The following is a 21,508-nucleotide window of genomic DNA, read 5'->3' as shown; positions in this document are numbered from 1 at the left end:
TTTCCGTGCTGTACATCTCTATGACTCTATGACAAAGCGAGCTGGATGAGCTGAATTACCTACTCTCATTCCTATTTTATACGTCTCCAATGTGCTTGCCTCTTAGTTTCCTCCTTTTGAAATGACTGATCAAGGAGCTGAATTTAAGAACAATTAGAGATGGCCAACAAATGCCAATGACTACCATATCCAATAGAAACAAAAGAGGCCTGCACTTCAGCCCCTCCTCTTTCCCCAAAGTTACTAATTGCCAATCAGCCTGCTCGCTGCCTATTTAGTAGCCCACCTCTGGACTTTGCCTACATCACACCTGAAATGCTGGGAAATAGGCCTAATGCAAATTTCCTGATCCTGGAGGGAAAGTCTGCCCTAAGGTTCAGCCAGCTTTCCTGCGTCTGATCCCTGGTACTGCCAGGAAAAGCACAGAGATGGAAGAAAACTGGAGGAACTAAACAAAAATGTAGGTCATCTCTTGCCACTGTCAAAGGAATATTAAATTAATACAAAGGAAATATTGTGGATGATGTACAACTGAAACATAAACAGGACATGCCGGATATACTTCGAAGCTTAGATATCAGTTCTGGAAAGAAAGAAAATTATTTTTCATCAGAGCTGGAAAATGTTATTACAGTTTTGGCAGGTTTGAGGTAAGAGCAAAGAAGAAGGAAGGAGTAACAAAGAGCAAAAGGATAGGTCTGTGAAATTCTGGAAGGCAGGAGTGACAAAATGACAAAAGGGGGGGATGAGAGTGTGAGATGAAAGGGATGGTAAATGGGCAAATAAAGGAACAAGTGATGCAATGCCCTCCCCCATGGTGAGTTTGATGAAGAGGAGACATTTACCAACCTCCCACCTCCTCCCTGATTTAAGTTTGTGGTGCAAAAGCCCACAAAGGCCATCCTACCCTGCTGTGGAGATCATGACAAGAAAACCTTGTCAAAGTTCCTTGCAGGCTTCAGGGAGTGAGACAGGCGTCTCCTTCAAAGACACTCATTGCCTTAACAAGTGGGTCCTGCATTAGGAAGTAAGGGAATCCTCCCGAGAGTCACCCCCTCTGCTCTAGCTAGTCTTCTCACATCCTGTGACCCCGCCCTCCCAAATCCTGATTCAGCTATGGCCTGGGTGTCATAGCAACAACAGCCACTGCCTCCACATTGGTGGCGTCGTTCAATAAAACAGCAGTCCTCTGATTGGCTGACAGCTTTTGGCTGGCAGGACTTCTAATCTCAGCACACCCCCCCAACCCCATGATCCTTGATCCATGGAAAAGCCACATCACTAGTTGGCAAGTGAAACAAGAGTAAAAAGAGAGAAAAGGCACAGGTCTTGCCGGCTTTCCAAGCGGTAACCAAGTTCTCCTCAATAGCATGGAATACTAGTCAAAATGGGTCTAGAGGAGGAGTGAATGGCAACAGGAGAATTATTGCTGGTTCTTCCTATCAGAAAGAAAATGGGAGCAGAGGCTGTGATGTGAAATTGTTGAAATATGATTTGTTTTCAGAAGATAAAGTAGTGCCTAAAAAAAATGAGGTGCTGTTCCTGAAACATCTTTTGAACTTCATTAAATTATTATAGAAGGCTTAGGCTATTATACTGACTATTTTTCTAAAACATTCTGCTCCTCAGCAACCAGATGACCAATCCTTCCAACAAAAATCTAGAATTTATGCAGCAGCAACTCAACACAGTGCTAAAGGAAAACCAGCAGCTGAATGAAGACAATCTTATTTTGCGGCAGCAATTGTGCAGCGACCAGCACAGCAGTCAGAATATTAACCAGGAGATTTGTAACTTACGGCAACAGCTTAATGCCAGCCAGCAGGAGTCCAAACTACTCGCACAGGAAAATTATACCATTCGGCAACAGCTGGGCTGCAGCCAACAGGAGAACCAGCGCCTGAACCAAGAAGTGTCCAACATACAGAAACAGCTGACTGACCTAATTCATTCTAAAGAACAAGTGGAAGACAACATTACTCAGGTAGGTTGCATTGCAAATATCCTGCTGTACCAGTCGAGCCAAAGGTCCTGAGGAGATTCCAAATACTCAGACCATGATTTTGGACTGACACTTATAATGGCAAAAGTTAGATTTAGAGGGTAGTGAACAGGCAGGAAAGACACCTAAAGGTACCAATAAAGCAGATCAGACCTTTAAACATATTTTAGGACTATGATATGGTACCAGAGCTGCACACAAGAGCCAAGAAGTCACAAACCTCAAGTTGAGTTTTTATTGGTAGATAACTGTATTTTCTGAAAAGCATTGAATGCCATGACAAGTGTGCAAGCTGTGTAAAAGAAATCATGAAATCATTCATTAAATAATTTTCCCCAGCTTCATATCATGTTGAGGGTCAATTTGGAAATACAGACAACTATACAGCCCTTAAGTACAGATGACTACATAGCAGCTGAGAGGGGACACTTATTTTGTCTAAATTACAGCTTTCATACAGGACAACAGTGAGGAGAATTCATTTGGTGATGTCACATTATGAAAAAAAACTTCTTTGGACCCACTCTTCAGTCCCTGCCTATAATGGAATTTTAGCATCTAAAATTCTCTAAATGCCTTAGGGTGGCACAGTGGCTCAGTGGTTAGCACTGCTGCCTCACAGCACAGGGTTCCAGGTTTGAGTCCAGCCTCAGGTGACTGTCTGTGTGGAGTTTGCACATCCTCTCCGTGTCTGTGTGGGGTTGTTTCGGTTTCCTCCCACAGTCCAAAGACGTGCAGGTCAGGTGAATTGGCCATGCTAAATTGCCCACTGGTGTTAGTGTTAGGAGGGAAATGGTTCAGGGTGAGTTACTCTTCGGAGGGTTGATGTGGACTGGTTGGGCTGAAGGGCCTGTTTCCAAACTGTAAGTAATCTAAACAAAAAGGATTTGAAACATAAGTGCAATGAGTTTTTTTCACCTGTTGGTGATTTAGAACCTCCTAATTCATCACCACTATCACAAAGTGCCAAACATAGTTATCTCCAAGAGGAATGCGTCTATCCAGCTCCCCTTGATATTTAAAAGCAGTGCTTGTCAGTTCCCACAAACCAACATCTTGTGTATAGTATCAGAAACTTAAATAGAGTCATTGCACAAATAGCATTTGTACAAGAGCAGATTGGAGGCTGGGTTTTCTACACTGACTAATTCACCTCCTGACTCCTCAACGCTTTTCCATCTTCTGCAAAGGAACAGTCAAGGGGCACCACCTAGCCACTGCTTATTGTAAAATTATACAATACAGTCCTCTTTCAGTATTAGAATGGAACATAAGCCTAGATTTTGACTCAAATCTCAATCTTCTAACCCAGAGGTAAGAGTGCTCCATTGCTTCTAAAACATGATACTTCCACAAGTGCCACTCAGCTCCTGACCTCCTTACAGCCATGATCCAAACATGGACAAAGGAGCTAAACTCCAGAGGTAAGAGTAGAGTGACTGCTCTTGATATCAAGACTGGATTTAATAAGTACAGTTTGAAAGAGCCCAAGCAAAACTGAAGTCAGTGGGAATCAGATTTGGGTTGGAGGAGGGAGAGGCTCTGCATTGATTGGAATAATATCTAACAGAAATAAAATGATGGTGCTCATTCAAGGTCAGTCATCTCAGTCTCAGAAATTAATTCTGCAGGCATGTGTCTTAGATCCAACCATCTTCAGATGCTTCATGAATGACTTTCTCTCCATCTTAAGGTCAGAAGTGAGGACGTTTGCTGATGATTGCATAAGGATTACCAAAGCAGTCTGTGTCCATTGATGTTTTCTAATCAATCTGTTCACAGATGTTATTATACACCTCTGTGTCACGAGAGCATTAATCTGTGTCCGTATGCAACAGGACCTGAATAGGGTCCAGATATGGGCTGTTAAGTTACATTCATATCACAGCTGGCTGGTGTGGCATACTGTTTTGTCACAAGATCTGAGCCAGGAGGCCCAGGTTTGACTTCTGTCACTTCCAAAGTGTGTCATACATCACTAAACAGATTGATCTAGTAAAAATTTCATACCATAGAAGTAAAAGACAATGACCATTCCTAACAAGAAAGAACCTAACACAATCAGTATTGCTGGGTGAAAATGCTCGAATTCCTTTCCTAACTGCATTGTGGGTGTACCTACACGACATGGATTGCGCGGGTTCAAGAAGGCAGCTCAGCATTATCTTCTTAAAAGTACTTAGTGCGCAATAAATGCGGGCCTAGCCAATGATACCCACATCCCATAAATTCTTTATTTTAAAATACAGCATTCCCATGTTACAGCAGTAGTATCAAGGAAACATTCAAACCTAAAATGAGGACTATCTGACTATCTATTCTGCTTGCAACAAAAAATTTGTCTGTAACTCACTTACTGATTGTTTTCCTTTAGGTGCAGCTGCAAGCTCTAAAGCTGGAAATTAGCCAGTTACAGAATTCACTCGAATTAGAGCAGAAAAATTCTCACCTGCATAAACAAGCTCTAGAATTGCAGTTGGAGGAAGCAAACAACAGGGCTAAGGTACTTGAACAAAGGAGAATAATCCAAATATTGCTCCCGTTAGCTCCTTTTGATGCTTTACAGTGGTTAAATGTTGTGATTAAATTTTGTTCTAAGCCACAATAGCCTAAGCTGTGAGATATCTAATATCAAGCAGTATAATGGTGCTGTGTATGTGCTATGGATGAACTTTAGTCAGGAGATGGGAGAACTAATTTGAGTCTGCTGTACATTCTGTCCATAATTACTGTGATTTTCATTGGAAAATGTGATACTTTCGATCATTAAATATCTTGTGAAGTTAATTACAGCATTCCTAATCTGTAAATGTAAATAGTGAGGTGTCTGTGGAACTGTCCAATAGCAGAAAAAGATGCATTTTGACTGACATTTATGTTTGTACCCCTGCATTACTCAGTTCTTACCACATGATGGCAACTGGTGATATATAATGAACTCAATTTGTTGAGATGCATATTTCTCAGCTGCTGTTGTTCTTGGTTATTGGGAAGTGCCTTTTTTGATAAGACAAATATAAACTACTTTATCAATCCTGTTCACAGCAGATGTGAGAATTGTACTCCAAACTTTTCCCTTCTGTGCTTTACTGCTACCCTGTTTTCAAACAGATTTAGTGGAAAATAAAATCGGAATCTCAAAAGGTAATCACTGGGCCACATACTTCTGGGCTAGAAATGGTCGATCAGATGTCTAAGAGATGAGGAGCTTATGTTCTCCACAACACAGAATGAATCATTACTTAACTGCATTTTATAAATGCAGCCTGTCCTTGCTGTTTGCTTTAAAACATAAAATGTTTTATTATTAGCAGTAATAATCTTTAATCATTCTTCATAGTTTATGTTGGCCTTTTTACTTTTGTTATTTTCTCCAAGATTCTGTGGTGTACTTATAGAGTTATAGAGATATATAGCACAGAAACAGATCCTTCGGTCTAACTCGTCCATGCTGACCAGATATCCTAAATTAATCTAGTCCAACCTGCCAGCACTGGGCCCATATCCTGCTAAAACCTTCCTGTTCAGACATCTATCCAGAAGCCTCCACCAGTTACTCTGGCAGCTCATTCCATACACGCACCACCCTCTGCATGAAAAAGTTGTCCCTTAGGTCCCTTTTAAATCTATCCCCTCACACCCTCTAAACGTATGCTGTCTAGTTCTGGACTCCCCCAACCCAGGGAAAAAACTTTGTTTATTTACCCTATCTCTGCCCCTCATGATTTGATAAACCTCTATAAGTTGACTCTTCAGCCTCCGACACTCCAGGGAAAACAGCCCTAGCCTATTCAGCCCCTGCCTATAGCTCAAAACCTCCAACCCTGACAACAACCTTGTAAATCTTTTCTGAACCCTTTCAAATTTTACAACATCTTTCCTATAGGAGGGAGACCAAAATTGCACAAAATATTCCAAATAGTCAAGATTAGAGTGGTGCTGGAAAAGCACAGCAGGTCAGGCAGCATCCGAGGACCAGGAAAAATCGACATTTTGGGTAAAAGCCCTTCATCAGGAATGAGGCTGGGAGCCTCTGGGGTGGAGACATAAGTGGGAGGGGGTGGGGTGGGGAGAAGGTAGCTGAGAGTGCAATAGGTGGATGGAGGTGGGGGTGAAGGTGATAAGTCGGAGAGGAGGGTGGAGCAGATAGTTGGGAAGGAAAATTGATAGGTATGACAGGTCATGAGGATGGTGCTGAGCGAGAAGGTTGGAACTGTAGTAAGGTGGGGGGAGGGGAAATGAGGAAACTGGTGAAGTCCACATTGATGCCATGGGGTTGAACTGTCCTGAGGGGGAAGATGAGGTGTTCTTCCTCGAGGCATCAGGTGGTGAGGGAGTGGCTGTGGAGGAGGCCCAGGACCTGCATGTCTTACGCAGAGTGGGTGGGGGAGTTGAAATGTTTGGCCACAGGATGGTGGGGTTGATTGGTGCGGGTGTCCCGGAGATGTTCTCTGAAGCACTCTGTAAGAAGGCATCTGGTTTTCCCAATGTAGAGGAGACCGCATCAGGAGCAATGGATACAATAAATGACGTGCACATCCACACGTCATTTATTGTATCCGTTGCTCCCAATGTGGTCTCCTCTACATTGGGGAAACCAGATGCCTTCTTACAGAGTGCTTCAGAGAACATTTCCGGGACACCCATACCAATCCACTCCATCACCCTGTGGCCAAACATTTCAACTCTGCATAGGACATGCAGGTCCTGGGCCTTCACTATCCTACCTGCGACTCCACTTTCAAGGGACTATGAACCTGCACTCCAAGGTAAGTATCTCAAATGTTTCTCATTAAACATTTTTAAAGAGGAGATGAAACTGTCACCAAAGACTTGTCTGAGACAAGAAACAAAACTTGAAAAAAAACTTCATAAAATCTGCATTTCCCAAATAGCCATCTTTTGCAGTCACATGTTGCTAATTTTTGAAGAGGCTGAGATCAATAATCTCTGGGCCAGAATGGGTTTACAATCCTCTGTTTGAATCCGCATAATGAAAGTCCATTGGATGTTCCCAATAAATGTTCGTGGCATTGGTTTGATAACCAGCAGTGTAATCATGACATTCAATGCATCAATCAATATCCTCCCTTAAGCTCGCACAACTGAACACATAGTCAGCAGCAGGAAGGAATCCCCACCAATGATATTTAAGGGGATCATCATCTACTTAAAGGCTAAGTTAGTTATTGATTTCAATGTAAAGTGCTTGGTGCTTTCCATAATTGTTTCAAATTACAACATTCTCCAGGGAGTGATGTGGAGGTGTTGAGGAATGTATAGCTGCAGAAATCAATTGCAGTCAAAAATGGGTGACTAGTACGCGTGCCCTTTGGAAAGCAGCATGATTTGGAGTATAAACAAAGGCCAGGCTAACCAAGATAAATTGCTGGAAGATGAGGGTTCATATCAAGAGGTCATATTCAGCCAGAATGTGCAAAGAGCAAGTCAAGGTTGTCGAGGAACCATGTGTGAAACACCTACACTTCAGCAATACATTGCTGCAACCACAAATGCAACCCAGAGAAGCACAAGGGCTGCATTACCAGTTCATGTGAAGCTGATTGTGATGATGGACTTTTATACATTTGGTTCCTTCCTGGCAGCAAGATGTCAGCAACATCTCGTAGTTTCCCATCTTTATGGTGGAGCAGACTCAAGCAGATGAACGGCCTATTACATATGTTGGTATGTACTGCTTCGTAAGGGAAGTCACTGAAACTCTCTATTCCGAGAGAGCTAACTGCATTTCATTCTCTCTTGCCAGAGTCAGGTAGGCAAAATGAGTATGCAACTTCATTCAAATTGCAGATGCAGGATGCCATTGACATCACGCACATTGCTTTGCAAATGCCTAATGTCAAAACTGCCTTATTTTGGAATTCAAAGACATTCCAGGCCTTCAACATCCAGCTGGTGTGTGACTACAGCCAACTAATGATGAAGGTCATTACCCAGTATTCTGGCATCAGACCCAATGTCTTTTTTCTGTGACAATCCAAGACACTATCTGCTACAGACATGACTAATTGCTGATGAACACGCGTGCAATGAAAGCCATATTAGCACATAATTGTGATAGAGCAGATTATTGGCAGGATGAAATAATGCTTCCTCCACCTGGACCCCTTATGAAGACCTGTGTAGTATTCAGAACGTGTCTGGGTTCATGTTTGTCTCTAGCATGCTGTACAATCTTACCACCATGAGGGGACAACCCTCGCTGTAGCTACACAGCAAACAGGAGCAGTAAAATGAAGAGGATGTGGGAGGGAGGAGGTAACTTACATGGCCTTGATCTGAGTGCACTGACAATGAAGAAAATATCTAAGTGCAATATCAATAATCTTAACTTCAATTCACCAACAGTCCTGCACATTCCATGTGTCACATCACATCATCTACTCGATCATAATACAAAACCAAAAGGTGCTACCAAATAAGTATTCAGAACCAGATTTATAAATTAAATCATGCTATATTGGAGACAAAAGTCAGCTAATCTTTGTGTATTCCTTTACTGCTATGTCTCTTTGCCTGCCCTAATACTCCTAAGCAATACTACACCCAGAGGGTGTAACATGTTTTAAGTGTTGGATACTACAAATCACTTTGGATGATAACATCACAGCACAGAGCCCAGAAGGCCTGGCTGCAGACTGCCCCATCTCAGCAAGGCAGCAGCTGGTTGACAGGCAACAGCAATGGAGTAGTAGTGGTGTGACAACAAATGCTGCCTCCCTGAGACAGATCAGCATGTTTATTCTCTATGGATTCAGTGCCATTTCACCAGAGTAGTGTCCTAACAATTCTAAACTCTTTTGGAGGATAAATTACGGATCTGCTTTGACATCCAGCATGCTTCTTTGCAGACTGCAATTCAGAATAATAATAAAACCATAACAAGTAAGAGGAAGTATAGGTTATTCAACCTTTCAACTTCGCTCTGCTATTTAATGAGCTCATGACTGATTTGCCTCTGCTATACCATCCTGCACTATTCCCATATCACTTGGTTCTCTTATTATCTAAAATTCTTTTGATTTATTTTTAAAATATACTCAACAGCTGAGCTTCCAGAGCTCTTCATAGTAGGGAATTCCAACTGTTCACAACCCGTCTGAGTGAAGTAACTTCTCATGCAGTCCTAAATGGCCAATCCTTATTCCAAGACTATGACCCTCAGTTCTAGACATCCAATTCAGGGAAAACATCTTCCAAACATCTATGCTGTCGAACCCCTAATGCTATCATGTATTTCAATGAGATAACTCAAGCTACTTCTCCTCTCAAGCGATACTCATTGTAAGAATTGGTCCAGTAAACTTTCATTGCTCTCATTCCAAAGTAAGGTGACCAAGATACTGTGATCCAGGTGTTGTTTCATCACAACTACACACAATTACAATAAGAGTTTTTACTTTTATTTTTAAATCCCTTCAATATATCATTCATTTACCTATTTCCAACTGTTGACAATCTGTGATCCACTTACAAGACAATCAGATCCTGTGTTGAAATAAATACTGCATTTTCCATATTCTTGCTATTTAAAAATATTATGTATTTTTTCCAGTAAAGTGGATATCTTCACATTTTCCAACACTATAACCAATTTACCATTTTCTTCCTATTGATTTAACGTGTCTAAATACAGCCTCTTTGCATCCACTTCAGAGCTTGTTTTTCCACCCATCTTTGAACCATCAGCACACATACAGGTAGTCCCCTCATCTAATTGATTCATATTGTAAATAACTGAGGCCCAAGCTCAGTTGGCTAAATAGTTGGCTTGCGATGCAGAATGCCGATACAGAGTGACGCCGACAATATTTCTGTATAGACTGAGGTTACCATGAAGGACACTCCTTCTTGACCTCTCCCCTTGCCTGAGGTGTGCTAACTCTGAGGTTAAAAGTCACCACTAATAGCCTCTTCTCATGAGAGAGCAACTCTATGGCCCATTAGGAATACGGTAAATTTACCTTTCACGTTTATCAATTTCTAAACTGTCATTGTTGGTTTAATTTTAAAATCTGTCCAATCCTTGGGTTTACCATTTCTTTTTAGCCTGTTCCTTTAATCTAAAAGCTATCTTTAATCTAACATGAGGATAAAATATTATAAGTACTGGAAAGCAAATTAAAAAGAATTCTCAAAATATTCAGCAGATCTGGCTGCAAATGTGAAGAGTGAAACTAGGTGAACAGGTGAAATCTTATCAGGGCATGAATGATGTGGGCTATGCTGCAAAATGTGGCAGAATCACACGAAAAGTCCGGTGAAGCTTATTTCACAACTGGAAGCAACTTGGTATCTTTCTGGGCGTAAAGGCAAGATTCCCACTACGCAACAACAAGTTAAGGGGGATTATTGCTTGTTAATTACCTTATTAAAAACACATCTCTCCTCATTAATATGCAGTTTCTGTCTTACCACCTGTCACAAACTGCAGCCACCATTCATTTTGTTTGTGTTTGCTTTTGCTACCTGTTTGGAATTCATGTTTGGAATTGTCCAATTGCTTGCATGTGATGTTCCTGTACTGGATTGTGATGAGATGTGGTCTACAGTGGACACTGGGGACGGAATAGATTGAGTGCTAGACAGGATGTAATTGAGTCTAGATTAGAGTGGTGCTGGAAAAGCATAGCAGGTCAGCAGCATCCGAGGAAGGAAAATCGATGTTTCGGGCAAAAGCCTTTAATCAGGAATTTGATAAGAGGCAGCAAGAGAGCTAACTGGGCCTGATAGTAAGGTTTAGTCCAACCTTTCAGGGTGCTGACTTTGTAAGATCTGGAAAGAAGTTAGAGATCTGGCAGTTTTAAGCTATGCAGGAAAGCGAAGGGGGTGACTTAACCGTGATTACTGGATTGCAGGAGTAATTAACTGATGAAAAAGATAATATTGAAGGCAAGAAGCAATAAATCAAAGGACAAGCCATGTCTCTAGAGAAAGTGTAAATGGAAAACAGAATTTTAAAAATACTTGCTGTCAATAAATGGGACCAGAGTTTATGATCTGAAACTATTGAACTTACTGTTGAATCCAGAAGACTATTATATGAATAAAAAGAGGAGTTGTAATTCTTTGAACTTGTGTTGAATTTCAGTGGAAAAATATTGATGGCTGGGAACTGAAAGGTCAGAATGGAATTGAAACTTAGGGTCATGATTTAATGGAAATGTTCCACAAGGGGTTTGCATTTGGACTCCCAGTATAGACAATGCCTCAGTTGCAAGCAAGGAATGGACTATAGTAAGTTGAAATATATGTAAGTTGTGGTTCTGTTCGCCGAGCTGGGAATTTGTGTTGCAGACGTTTCGTTCCCTGTCTAGGTGACATCCTCAGTGCTTGGGAGCCTCTTGTGAAGCGCTTCTGTGATGTTTCCTCCGGCATTTATAGTGGTTTGAATCTGCCGCTTCCGGTTGTCAGTTCCAGCTGTCCGCTGCAGTGGTCGGTATATTGGGTCCAGGTCAATGTGCTTATTGATTGAATCTGTGGATGAGTGCCATGCCTCTAGGAATTCCCTGGCTGTTCTCTGTTTGGCTTGTCCTATAATAGTAGTGTTGTCCCAGTCGAATTCATGTTGCTTGTCATCTGCGTATGTGGCTACTAAGGTGTACTATCTAAAGTGCACAAACCAGACATCCCACTCAGACCCATAGTATCACTACCAGGGACACCATCACACAAACTGGCTAAAGAACTACAGCAGAAACTGAAACACCTGATCAGCGGATCCAGACACGCTATACAGTCAACACAGGAATTCTTGGACATCATCAGAAATATACACATAGACAAGGAAGAAACCATGGTCTCATTTGATGTAACGGCACTGTTCAACTCTATCGACAAAACCCTAGCCAGAGAAACAATAGCCAACCTGCTGGACATACAGAACAGACAACAGGACATTGAACCTATCAACAAAGACGGCATACTCAAACTACTGGACCTGTGCCTCATAACACACTTCACATTCAACAACCAAATATATGAACAAATCAACGGCACACCCATGGGCTCATCCATCTCTGGACTCATAGCAGAAACAGTAATGCAAAGATTAGAACAAACAGTCTTACCGCAAATTCAACCCAAACTCTGGGTCAGATATGTGGATGACACCTTTGTAATCATTTAAAACACAGAAATAGAGAACACACACCGGATCATCAATGCCACACTCGCAGGAATCTGATTCACTAGAGAGGAAGAAAAGGACAACCAACTCCCATTCCTAGACGTGATGGTACAGAGAACACCTAACGGAGAATTCACCACAAAGGTATACAGGAAAGCCACACACTCAGACCAAGTCCTAAACTACGAAAGCAACCACCCCAACACACACAAAGGAAGTTGCATCAAGACACTATTCAAAAGGGCCACAACACACTGCAGTACACCAGAACTGCAAAAAGAGGAAGAAGAACACCTCTACAATGTATTCGTCAAAAACGGATACCCGCGCAATTTCATCAACAGATGCCTAAGGGAAAGACAACGGAATGAGGACATGCCGCAGCCCAAAGGACTAGCCACACTACCATACATCAAGAGCATTTCCGAACTGACAGCCAGACTACTGCGACCACTAGGACTCCCAACAGCACACAAACCAACAGCCACTCTCAGACAACAACTCACCAGAACGAAGGACCCAATACCCAGCATGAGCAAAACCAATGTAGTGTACAAAATCCCATGTAAGGACTGCACAAAACACTACGTAGGACAAACAGGAAGACAGCTAACAATCCGCATCCATGAACACCAACTAGCCACGAAACGACACGACCAGCTATCCTTAGTAGCCACACACGCAGATGACAAGCAACATGAATTCGACTGGGACAACACTACTATTATAGGACAAGCCAAACAGAGAACAACCAGGGAATTCCTCGAGGCATGGCACTCATCCACAGATTCAGTCAATAAGCACATCGACCTGGACCCAATATACCGACCACTGCAACGGACAGCTGGAACTGACAACCGGAAGCGGCAGATTCAAACCACTACAAATACCGGAGGAAACATCACAGGAGCGCTTCACAGGAGGCTCCCAAGCACTGAGGATGTCACCTAGACAGGGGACGAAACGTCTGCAACACAAATTCCCAGCTCGGTGAACAGAACCACAACAACGAGCACCCGAGCTACAAATCTTCTCACAGACTTTGATACATGTAAGTAATATGCTGTTTCAACTGGAAGGAATGTATAAGGCCTTGTACAGTGAGAGGGAGGAGGTTCATAACTATATGGGAAGGTGCCTTGGGAAATGTTGAGATCTCATAATCCGTTTGAGAAGAATGAAACTGACTCTTATTTTCGTCTCAGTCTCAGGAAGTGTTACTGCAGCAGCAAACAGAGGAGTCCAGACAGATGCGGCAGGATTTACAAAGAGTGCATAATCTGTGCAGCACTGCAGAGAAAGAACTGAAGTACAAGAGAGAACAACTGATAGAACTGCAAAGGCAAATTTCTCTACTTGATCAGGAAAATAACAGGGTAAGCATGTGAAAATGATGAAAAATCCATAACAAAGAATTTGATGTTTTGAGGGTAATTCAACTAAATCATGTGAAAAAATAAATTCATTAGATTTTAGCAAGTTGAATTGATATATAGACTTGAAACTAGCATGTAGCCATCACTGACTATAATCCAGAAATTTTACTCTCTAATTTTCCTGTTCAGATTGACCTGGCTTCTGTTACAGTGGAGATTTATAGTGCAGATGGTGGAAATTCAGCCTATCTCGTGTGAAAGATGTTAACAATTCCTACTCGATAGTCTTACATTGTTACTGATGTTTTTGCTTTCAGAATATCTGAAGAATTAATGACTCTACTAAAAGAATCTATTCCTCCAAAATATGCATACTATTTTGTAACTTTGTTTTGAAATGGTCTTTACGGTGATTTATGTTCAGTCATTCAAGGGATGTGGATGTCGCTAGTTAGGCCAACACTAATGCCCATCTTTAATTGCCCAGAGGGCAGTTAAGGATTAATCAGATTGTTGTGGATCTGGAATCATATGTAGACCAGACAAGGTAAAGTAGGCAGGTTCCCTTCCTTAAGAAGACATTAATGAACTAACAGTGGTTACATGATCTTCATTGAGCTAGCTTTTTATTCCAGATTTTTATTGAATTCCGATTTCAGTAACTGGCTGCGGTTATCACATCCCCTTAAAAAGTTCATTTAAATGCCAGTGAAAGTTTTGATTTTTCTTTTCCTTGCTTATTTGTAGCTCCTGGCTTCTCTGACCTCTGGCTGCCAGTAATTCCCAGTAAAGAAACCTGGGGTAAGACTTCCTCTGATTGCTAAGTATAGAATGTGTTTGTGAAGATTTCATTTGTTTGCAAGATTGTAAATTTGTTCTATAATACCAAACTGTGGAATTCTTCACAAATAGAGTTGGATTATAAGAGGAGGAATGTCTCAGATTCCTTTCAGAAGCTCCGTTTAACTTTTAGAAATATTTGTGTGGGAGACTCTTGCTCCCGTAATGAAGCAAAATGATGGACAGTTTTTCCAGCCCACCATATGGCTAAGAACAAATGAATGTTTATGAACTCAGAGCTTGATGTAGTGTTAAATAAATACTGTACATCGGTCTTTACAATAGAGCAGGCTGCTGCTCACTTCATGGTGATAGAGGAGAAAAATCTGTCACTGGAAGGGTTCAAAATTAATAAGGAAGAAATTTTGGATAGACTATTGGTTCTTTATGTTGACAAGGCACCTGGACTGGATGAGATGCAGCAAAGATTTTGAAGAAAGTGACGAAATTACAGGGTCACGGGCCACAAACTTTCAGTCTTCCATGGACTCAGGGGGAGGTGCCAGATGACTGGAGAATTGCAAATATTACAATTAAAATCAAAAAAGCTGAGAAGAATAATCCCAGCTGTTATAGTTCAGTCAGTTTAACTTTGATAGCGAGGAAGCTTCTACCCACACATTCAGGAGAGCATTAGTTGTCACATGGAAAAAGGTGGGTTGCTTAGGAAGAGTCAGCATGCATTTCTAAAAGAGAAATCATGTTTAACTAACTTGCTGGAGTTTTTGAAGAGTTAGAGGAAAGACTAAATGAAGGTAATGCTGTTGATGTGATGTACATAGATTTCCTGAAAGCGTTTGATACTGATTTGCGAGGAAAGTTATAGCTCATGGTATAAAAGGGTCAGTAGCAACATGGATACAAAATTAGCCAAGGGATAGGAAACAAAGAGTAATGGTCAATGGGTATTTTTTGAGCTGGAATAAGGTTTGTAGTAGAGTTCCACAGAGGTCAGTGTTTTTCCTGATATATAGTAATGATCTTTCAGATCTGATGGATTTTGGTTCAAGGAACAGTTTCAAAACTTGCAGATGACATAAACCTTGGAAGAATTGTAAACTGTGAGGAGGACAGTGTGGAACTTCAAAACGACATTGACATGTTACAATAATGGGCAGACAGGTGACAGGTGAGTTCAGGGCAGAACATTGAAAGACAATATATATTATGGAATACAGTTTGAAAGGGGGTGCATCAGCAAAGAGACCTGAGTATAAATTTCCACAGATTGTTGAAGGTGGCAAATCTAGAAATTTGTTAATAAAGAACTGGAGGTGTGGATGTTGCCTGGTAGGGAGGGAAGGTCTTACAAGGAAAGGCTGAGGGAACTGAGGCTGTTTTCATTGGAGGGAAGAAGGTTGAGAGGTGACTTAATTGAGACGTATAAGATAATCAGAGGGTTAGATAGAGTGGACAGTGAGAGCCTTTTTACTCGGATGGTGAAGGCTAACCCGAGGGGACATAGCTTTAAATTGAGGGTTGATAGAATTAGGGCAGATATTCGAGGTAGTTTCTTCAATCAGAGTGTGGTAGGGGTGTGGGACGGCCTGCCTGCAACAGTAGTAGACTCACCAACGTTAAGGGCATTTAAATGAACATTGGACATACATATGGATAATAATGGAATGATATAGGATAGATGAGCATCGGATTATTTTCACAAGTAGGCGCAACATCGAGGACTGAAGGGCCTATACTGCGCTGTAACGTTCTATGTTCTATGTAACACATTGTCTTCAACTTTACTAATAAGGGCTTTCAGTTCAGGAGCAAGGAGGTCATGTTGAACTTGTATAAGACACTTATAGACCTCAGCTGGAATGCTACATACAGTTGTGGGCACCACATTATAGGAAAGATGCGAATGCGCTGGAGAGAGTATGGAAGCACTTTTCAAAACTTTGTCCAGGGTTGAGAAAGTTCAATTGAGAGGTTGGGACTGTTCTCCTTGTTGAGCCTTAGAGGAGTTTTGATAATGGTTTTCAAAATTATGAGGTGACTGGGTAGAATAGATCAGGTGAAAGTGTCCCACTTGTAAAAGATCAAGAGGGTATAAATTGAACATGATGTACAAAAGAACCAAGACTGATTTTAAAATAACTTTTTCACTCAGCAAACAGCTAGGGTATGGAATGCACTGTCTGGAGATGTGGTGATTGCAGGTTCAACTGTGCCATTCAATAGGGCACTAGACAATTATTTAGATAGAAATAGTTGTGTAAAGGTGTGGAGATAAAGCTGGAGATTGACACTAGGTAATGATACTTGTTTGAAGGCATGATGGGCTGAATGGCTTCCTTCTGTGCTGTAACAATTTTGTGATTCGTTGAATTAACAGAGCCACTCCTCCACGCTTTCCTAGCTTCCTGTCCTTCCTAAATGTCACATATCCTTCAATATTCAGGTCAGAATCTAGATTATCCTGCCAACACATCTCAGATTGACAATTGATTGTGGTTGTTTTTTCTCAAGTTGTACAACTCGTTCATTTATTTTGGTTCGAATGCTGTGTGAAGTCAAACACAGTGCGTTCAGTTTTGTGCATTTATTATTTTTATAACCTCTGTTCTTATCTGCTGGTTTGTTCTTCAATCTGCATTTTCTGTCCTTGCTTATCATTGTCTAGTTATCATGTGTAGCATTAATTGATTCTTCTGTTGCCTTTAAACATTATTCTTTGATTCACAATAATTTCCCAAATTTGGGTCCTTGCCCCTACTATTGAACAGCTATGTACTAAAACCATAAAGCGGTAAGTTAAATTTTCTTTCCTCCCATAAAGTTTAATAGAATGTGGACTATATTAACAACTAACTGTTGAAGCTGATTGAATTACAAAGGTTATGAGAGAGTTGAATAATCTATTGAAGAAAAATATTAAAGAATGTGGAAAATGTTGCAAAAAACAGAAATTCCTGGAAAAACTCAGTAGGTCTGACAGCCTCTGTGGAGAAAGATCAGAGTTAACATTTTTGGTCCAGTAACTGTTCTTCGGAACTGACTTTATCTGATTGATTGATAGATGGTTAGATTAATTGATTGATTGATTTAATATTGTTGCATGTACCAAAATGTAGTGAAAAGTGTGTTTTGCATGCTATAAAGACAGATTGTGCCATACAAAGTGCGTAAGGGTAGCAGAACAGAGTACAGAATACATTGTTACAGCCACAGTGAAGGTGCAGAGTGATAGAGAGAAAGAGAGAAATATCAGTATTAACATTTGCAAGGTCCATTCGGAAGTCTGATGAAAGCAGGGAAGAAGCTGTTTTTGAATCTTTTGTATGTGTATTCAAACTTTTATATCTTCTGCCTGACCAAAGAGGTTGGAAGAGAGTATAACCAGGGTGGGAGGGGTCTTTAAATGTTGGTTACTTTCCCGAGGCAGTGGGAAATATAGATGGAGTCAATGAATGGAAGGCTGGTTTGCGTGATGGACTGGGCTGTCTTCACAACTGTGTATTGTCTTGCAGTCTTAGGAAGAGCAGTTGCCAAACCACACTGTGAAGCATAGTGGGCGGCACGGCGGCACAGTGGTTAGCACTGCTGCCTCACAGCGCCAGAGACCCGGGTTCAATTCCCGCCTCAGGCGACTAACTGTGTAGAGTTTGCACGTTCTCCCCGTGTCTGCGTGGGTTTCCTCCGGGTGCTCCAGTTTCCTCCCACAGTCCAAAGATGTGCAGGTCAGGTGAATTGGCCATGCTAAATTGCCCGTAGTGTTAGGTAAGGGGTAAACGTAAGGGTATGGGTAGGTTGCGCTTCGGCGGGGCGGTGTGGACTTGTTGGGCCGAAGGGCCTGTTTCCACACTGTAAGTAATCTAATCTAATCTAATCTAATACAGATAGGATGCTTTCTATGGTGCATCTAGAAACATTGGTAAGAGACCTTGTGGACCTGCCAAATTTCCTTAGCCTCCTGAGGAAGTAAAAAGATTGTTGTGCTTTTTTGACTATCGCAGTGATATGACTGGACCATGATAGATTGTTGGTGATCTTTACTCCCAGGAATTTCACGCTTTCAACCATCTCCACCCCAGCACCATTCATACAGACAAGAGTGTGCCCTCCAGTCCACTTCCTGAAGCCAATGACCATTTTGCTGATGGAAAGATTGTTGCCTTTACATCATGCTGCTAAAAACTCAAACTCTTGCCAATATTGTGTCTCTTTGTTGTCTGAGATCTGATCTACAATGGTGTTGTCAGCAAACTTGTAAATGCAGTTGGGACTGAATTTGGCCATACAGTTGTGAGTTCATAAGGAGTATAGTAGAAGGCTGAGTACGCAGTCTTGCGGGGGTCCTTTGTTGAGGATTATGGTGGAGGAGGTGTTGTTGCCTATTCTTGGGAAAAAGTTGTTTTTTTATGCAGAAGATAGTGTACGGGGAAGGAGGAAGGGATAAACAATAGGTGGAGATAGAGCGCAAAGACAGAGAAGAACAGTTGGACCGATAAAGGAGTGGATAATGGTCAGTCTGGGAGAATGAATAGCTGCTAACAGGGGCTATTAGTGGCTAACAATGGGTTGTGTATAATAGCAGTCCATGTGATAACAAGGCCTGGTGGATAGGGGTAAGGCCATGGAAGAAGGTGCCTCAAGCTCTAAAATTGTTGAACGCAATATTGAGTCCAGAAGGCTATAGAGTTACCAAGTGAAAAATGAGGTGCTGTTTATTCAGCTTGCATGCTGAGTTTTGCTGGAGCACTGCAGTATGCCTGAGAGAGATGTTAACAAGCGAACAGGGTGGTGTGTTGAAATGGCAGGCACTTGGAAGATCAGTGTCATTTTTGTGGACAGAACGTAGGTGTTCTGTGAAATGGTCACCCAGTCTATGCTTCATTTCCTCAACGTAGAGAAGACAACATTGTGAGCAGTGAATGCTGTAGACTAGATTGTGTGAAGTGCAGGCAAAGTGCTGCTTCACCTGGAAGGTGCATTTGGGCCCTTGGATACTGAGGAGGGAGGAAGTAAGTAGACACATGTTACACCTTCTGCAGTTACAGGAGAAGATGCAGTGGGGCTGTGCAGGGCATGGTGGCAGTGAAGGAGGAATGAACCAAGGTTTCCCAGAGGGAATGGTCCTTATGGAAAGCTGACAAGGGAGGAGAGAGAAATATTTGTCTGGTGGCAGCATCCTACTGCAAGTGGTGGAAATAGTGGCATGTGGTCCTTTGGATGTGGATGCTGGTGGGATTGTAGGTGAGGTCAAGAGGTACCCTATCGCTATTGTAGGTGGGAAGAGAGGGGGTGAGGGCTGAAGTGAGGGAGATGGATCAGACACGGCTGAGAGTCCTGTTAACCATGATGCTGGGAAATCCTTAGTTGAGGAAGAAGGTCGACATTCTGGAGACCCTTTGTCTAAGATAGCATCATCAGAACAGATACGACGAGATAGAGGAACTGAGAGAATGGAATAGAGTCTTTACAAGAAGCGGGGTGTAAGAATGTATAGTCATGGTAACTGTTGGGGTCAGTTGGTTTGTAGTGAATATTGGTGGCTGACTTGTCCCCAGAAATGGAAAAAGAGGTTGTTGAGGAAGGGAATGGAGGAGTAAGAGATGAACCAGATGAAGGTGAGAGCGATATAGAAATTGGAAGCAAAATTGATAAACTTTTCCTATTCCGGACGAGAGAGGGAAACAGCACCGAAGATATCATCGATACACCAGAGCAAGAATTGTGTGGGGCGGAATAGGACTGCAACAAGGAATGTTCCGCTCATCCCACAAAGAGACAGGCATAACTGGAGCCAGTGCGGTTACCCATGGCCACCCTTTTGGCTTGAAAAAAATTAGAGGAGTTAAAAGAGAACTTATTCAGAGTGAGGACAAGCTTGGCCAGGCAGCGGAGAGTAGTGCTGGATAGGGACAGTTCAGACCTTTTCCCAGGGAAAAAGCAGAGAGCCTTGAGACCATCCTGGAGGGGGATGGATATATAAACGGATTGTAAGTCTGTGGTAAAGAGGAGGTGGCTGAAGCCCACAAACTGGAAATACTGAAACTGATGTAAAGCATCAGATGAACTGTGGATGTAAGTGGGAATGGAGTGGACAAGGGGAGAAGGACCAAGTTGAATTGGAAAAAGTGCGTTCTGTGAGGCAGGAGCAGGCAGAAGGGAAGGAGGTAGAAATGAGCTGTCTGGAGTTGGTTGGCTATGAACTTGAGGCAGTCGGTGGGGGGGAGATCACTAGATGAAATGAGGTTAGTGACGGTTGTGGACACGGTAGCATGATGTTCCATGATGGGGGTCATAGTCCAGGGAGACATAGGAGGAGGTATCTGAGAGCTGATGCTCAGCCTCCGCAATGTAGAGGTCAGTCTGCCAGACAACAACAGTGCCACCCTTGTCAGCAGATTTAATTACAAAGTCAGAGTTGGATCTGAGAACATGGAGTGCAGTCAATTCACAGGGAGACAGGTAGGAATGGGTGAAGGGGGTGCAGAGAAATTGAGGCAACCAATGTCGTGTCAATAGTTCTCAATGAACAGGTTGAGTGCAAGGCCAGGGGGAGACGTACAGGCAGAGGGACTGTGTTGGAGTTAGGTGAAGGGGTTTGTGGGATAGGGAGAGGACACCTGTCTAAAGAAATGAGCGTGGAGGCAAAAGCAATTGAAGAAGAGTTCAACGTCATGTCATGCTTGAAATTAATTCCAGTGGGAATGCAGAGGGATAAAACCGCGAACTTTGCTATGTACAGAACGTTCAGCATCAGAGAGCAGAAGGTCAAAAGAGATAGTAAATACATGGCAGGAAGTGGGGTTGAGAGGAGGGGATGTAGTCAGAGGGAGGGAGGGGTGGAAGGTTCCAGAGGGCAATGGATATCTCTGGGGTGTTGTGAAAAATGTAGCACTGATGTAGAGGTAAGTACCACGGGTGTAGTGGGTCAAAATTGTTTGCTAAACCTTTTATAAATCTATATTCATAGATGAATTTGGAGTACAAAACAGCACAGTGTAGGCTGTCTGAACTGGATCAACACAACTTAGTATTGAAATCTGAATGTGAAATGAAGCAGCAGAGGCTGAAAGAACTGGAAATGGAATCTAACAAGACCTTCCACCTCAGCAAACAGTTAAAGAGTGTACAAGATGAACTCGTAGCAGAAAAAAACAAAACTCAAAGTGCAGAAAAAAAGGTGAG

General features: G+C 42.1%; 1 protein-coding gene across 9 annotated transcripts in view; it reads left to right on the top strand.

Moving 5' to 3' along the window:
- The window catches only part of ccdc30 (coiled-coil domain containing 30), a 159,417-nt gene that overhangs the window by 99,502 nt on the left and 38,407 nt on the right, over window positions 1-21,508 (top strand). For all 9 annotated transcript variants that reach the window (XM_043675691.2, XM_087980519.1, XM_043675689.2 and 6 more), the window contains 4 exons: window positions 1,630-1,984; window positions 4,377-4,505; window positions 13,358-13,528; window positions 21,294-21,503. In XM_043675691.2, the coding sequence (XP_043531626.2) occupies window positions 1,630-1,984; window positions 4,377-4,505; window positions 13,358-13,528; window positions 21,294-21,503 (865 nt within the window). The remainder of the gene's footprint in view (window positions 1-1,629; window positions 1,985-4,376; window positions 4,506-13,357; window positions 13,529-21,293; window positions 21,504-21,508) is intronic.

The sequence above is a fragment of the Chiloscyllium plagiosum genome, unplaced genomic scaffold (assembly GCF_037043375.1).
Source record: "Chiloscyllium plagiosum isolate Xiang-an unplaced genomic scaffold, Cpla_swu_hap1 HiC_scaffold_37, whole genome shotgun sequence".
Classification (NCBI taxonomy): domain Eukaryota; kingdom Metazoa; phylum Chordata; class Chondrichthyes; order Orectolobiformes; family Hemiscylliidae; genus Chiloscyllium; species Chiloscyllium plagiosum.
The sequence above is the reverse complement of the archived record's forward strand: the minus strand, read 5'-3'. Positions and strand labels throughout refer to the sequence as shown.